Source organism: Corvus brachyrhynchos, unplaced genomic scaffold, assembly GCF_000691975.1.
Source record: "Corvus brachyrhynchos isolate BGI_N302 unplaced genomic scaffold, ASM69197v1 scaffold3, whole genome shotgun sequence".
Classification (NCBI taxonomy): Eukaryota; Metazoa; Chordata; class Aves; order Passeriformes; family Corvidae; genus Corvus; species Corvus brachyrhynchos.
In genome coordinates this window covers 12,503,326-12,506,002 of record NW_008237619.1, presented here as the reverse complement: position 1 = coordinate 12,506,002, position 2,677 = coordinate 12,503,326, and the positions used below count along the sequence as shown (strand labels likewise).

At 54.6% G+C, this 2,677-nt stretch overlaps 1 protein-coding gene across 2 annotated transcripts in view; it reads left to right on the top strand.

Annotated features, from left to right (window-relative positions):
• TBX15 (T-box 15) overlaps nt 1–2,677 on the top strand; it is a 93,093-nt gene that overhangs the window by 829 nt on the left and 89,587 nt on the right. The window contains exon 1 of one of the 2 annotated variants that reach the window (XM_008631794.2): nt 1,603–1,896. The exons of the other annotated variant lie outside the window; for it this stretch is intronic. Coding sequence (XP_008630016.1) covers nt 1,695–1,896 — 202 coding nt within the window. The 5' untranslated portion in view covers nt 1,603–1,694. Of the gene's footprint in view, nt 1–1,602; nt 1,897–2,677 lie in introns of those variants that run through there. 2 annotated transcript variants of the gene reach the window in all.

The window sequence follows — 2,677 nt, the reverse complement described above, 5'->3', positions numbered from 1 at the left end:
CAAGGGTGTGTAGTAGAGGGGAGGGGAAAGGAGCGGCGGGGAGGGGGATGAGGGGTGTAGGGCGGGTGATGGAGACGTACAAAACCTGCTCCTCGGCCTAGATAACAAGGCTTAGCTTTTCCGGGATTTGCCGAAGAAATGGCTTCTTTCCCGCTTTTCATCTGAAATCCGTTTCCGTGCGTGTGAACCTCGGCGGGCGCCTTAGGCCGGGGAGAGAGCGCTGAAGGGCTCCGCCGTACCACGCTGACGTGGGCACCGTGGATTCACTCTGGGAGCAAAAGGAAGTGTTTTTCCCCCCTACACTCCCACATGAGCTTCTTTCACTTGTTTCCAGCCCCACAGAAAAAAATCGTCTACGAAAAACCTCATTCCCCCCCAGCACTGCCCTAAGCAGCTCTGCACCTTCGGGGAGCAGCGGAGAAACAATGGACAAAAAATAATCCCTTCCTGAAAATTGGTGTGTCTCTTTGCCCGCTTTTCCACCGCGGCTCGGTCCATGCTAATCCCCTCTCATACTTTATAATTATTTATATTTAATTTTGAACTTGTATCGAATTAACCCCCCGTGGCTTTCCCCGCTGTATTTTCCCTATACAGTGTTTCGCTTGACTTCATTTATTTTCCGGGGTCCCACCAGCTAATGAAAACAGACGCTTCTGTCACCTTCTCAAAAGTAGCCCTTGTTGCTTTTCACTGCGAGCCCCCCCGAGCCACGCGTGACTGAGGGGCGTGGGAGCAGCTGCGGACCCGCCTCAGCCGGGAGGATGTCAGGGCAGAGTGAGCCAGAGAGCAGAAATAAAATGCTGAATATTATGCAGGCAACCAGCCGGGATCTGTACCTAGCGGCTTTGTTTTCCCTATAGCTAGAGTGACAAAAAGAAGCAGGAAAGGGGGAAAAATTATATAGATATATATATAAAACCCTTCCCAAAGAGAAGGCGCTCCCCATGCCCGGGGGTGTCTGGGTCTCCCTGCCAGCCCACGCCGCCCGCTCAGCCCCGCCGCTCCACGGACACGCATCGTTTTGAAGCGAAAGTTCAACCCCCTCGAGACGTTGCTTCTGCTTCTGCCAAACACCGATTCCGCCGGCAAGGGCAAGTAATACATGGCATAAATGAAGTTTTAAAAACACCCCCTCATCCGGCACCGCTGGGTGGTAACGCACCTCTCGGGTACTTTGCGTGGGGATTAGGCAGCAGCAGCGTTTGGGAAACCCGGGTGCGGCGGAGAGAAGTGCGGGAGTTGTTACCTCTCTGTGTTTAGAGTTATGGGTTTCCTACTGGCTCCCCGTTCTTCAAACAGGCAGCCTGCCTAACTCTTGGAGAAAAAAAAAATCCCAGAAGTTTGGATCAATCAGAGAGAGACAGAAGGAAAGGGGAGAAGAAAAAAAAAAAAAAGTATTTCAGGATGAAAAAGTTACTGTAGTTTTTTAGCAAGTACCTCAGGCAATTTGCTGACATATATCAGTGCACTTGTCAAATGCTTTGACACAGATGTCTGGTTTTGGCAACTACAGAATTTGAATATCCTACCCTGTACATAGCTATTCATAGAGTCAATTCAGATCTGGTGTAGGTGGGTGCAACTTCATTGACTGGGGGGAAAGAGGCAAGAGGCTCTGCCTCTGGTCCCCGAGCTGTGCGCTCCCAGCCACTGGTCGCTCCTCTGCCCAAGGGTCTGGGCTGGGGGATAAGATGAGTGAGAGGCGAAGATCGGCGGTGGCCCTCAGCTCCCGAGCGCACGCTTTCTCGGTAGAAGCCTTGATCGGGACAAATAAAAAGAGGAAACTGCGCGACTGGGAGGACAAGGGGCTGGATTTGTCCATGGAAAGCCTCAGCCCCAATGGCCAGCTGGGGGACAATGAAGACCCGACTCAGTGCCTGGACCTTAACCCCGGTTAGTGCGACTCCTTTCTCTTCGGGACTCCCCTCCTGCCCCGCTCCCTCCCAGCCGCTCTCCCTGGGTCCTGCCGGGAGCTGCCCGCCCGGCAGCGCGTCCCGGAAAACATCCGAGACTGGGAGTACAGAAAAAAAGAAGCGGGAATTGTGCGGAGATTTCTTGGGGGTTTTTTGTGTTTGGTTTTGTTGTTTTTTTGTTTTTTGTTTTTTGGGTTTTTTCTGTTTGTTTGGGTTTTCTTGTTTTCTTGCTTTCAGTTTATGGGGACTTTCTCTTACTCACTGTGTCTCTTCCCCCCTCCCCTAGCTCCATGATCTCCCGTGAGGGACGGCGTGTCCCCTCTGCTTCATTTTTCTCCCTCTCTCCTTCCTCTCCGTGGCTGTCGATCGCGATAGTCCTTCCCGGGTGTCTCGGGACACGCGTTTCGTTTTGCCCCAGAGTTCCCCGAGCCTCGATCGTGGAGTTGCCGGGTGGGTCGGGGGCAAGGGAGTGGGGTGCAAGATGCACCCCTCTCCTCTTTTCCGAGTCACGGGCCACCCCCCGTGTTTTCTCCATGGAGGCAGTGCCGCCCTAAGCGGAGGTTTCGGTGTAGGAGAATTTTGTGGGCTCCAGGATCAAAGCTGCTCCGAGGCGACGGTCGCCGACTCCTCGGAGCGATGGGGACCCTCTAAATACGCCTGCAGCTCGGGATCCTTCTCCCGGGGTCGGACCCGCTGGGTCCCGGCGGCGCGGCCTCGCCCCGCTCCTGGGCCGGCGCTCACAAGCCGCAGCGGCGGCGCCG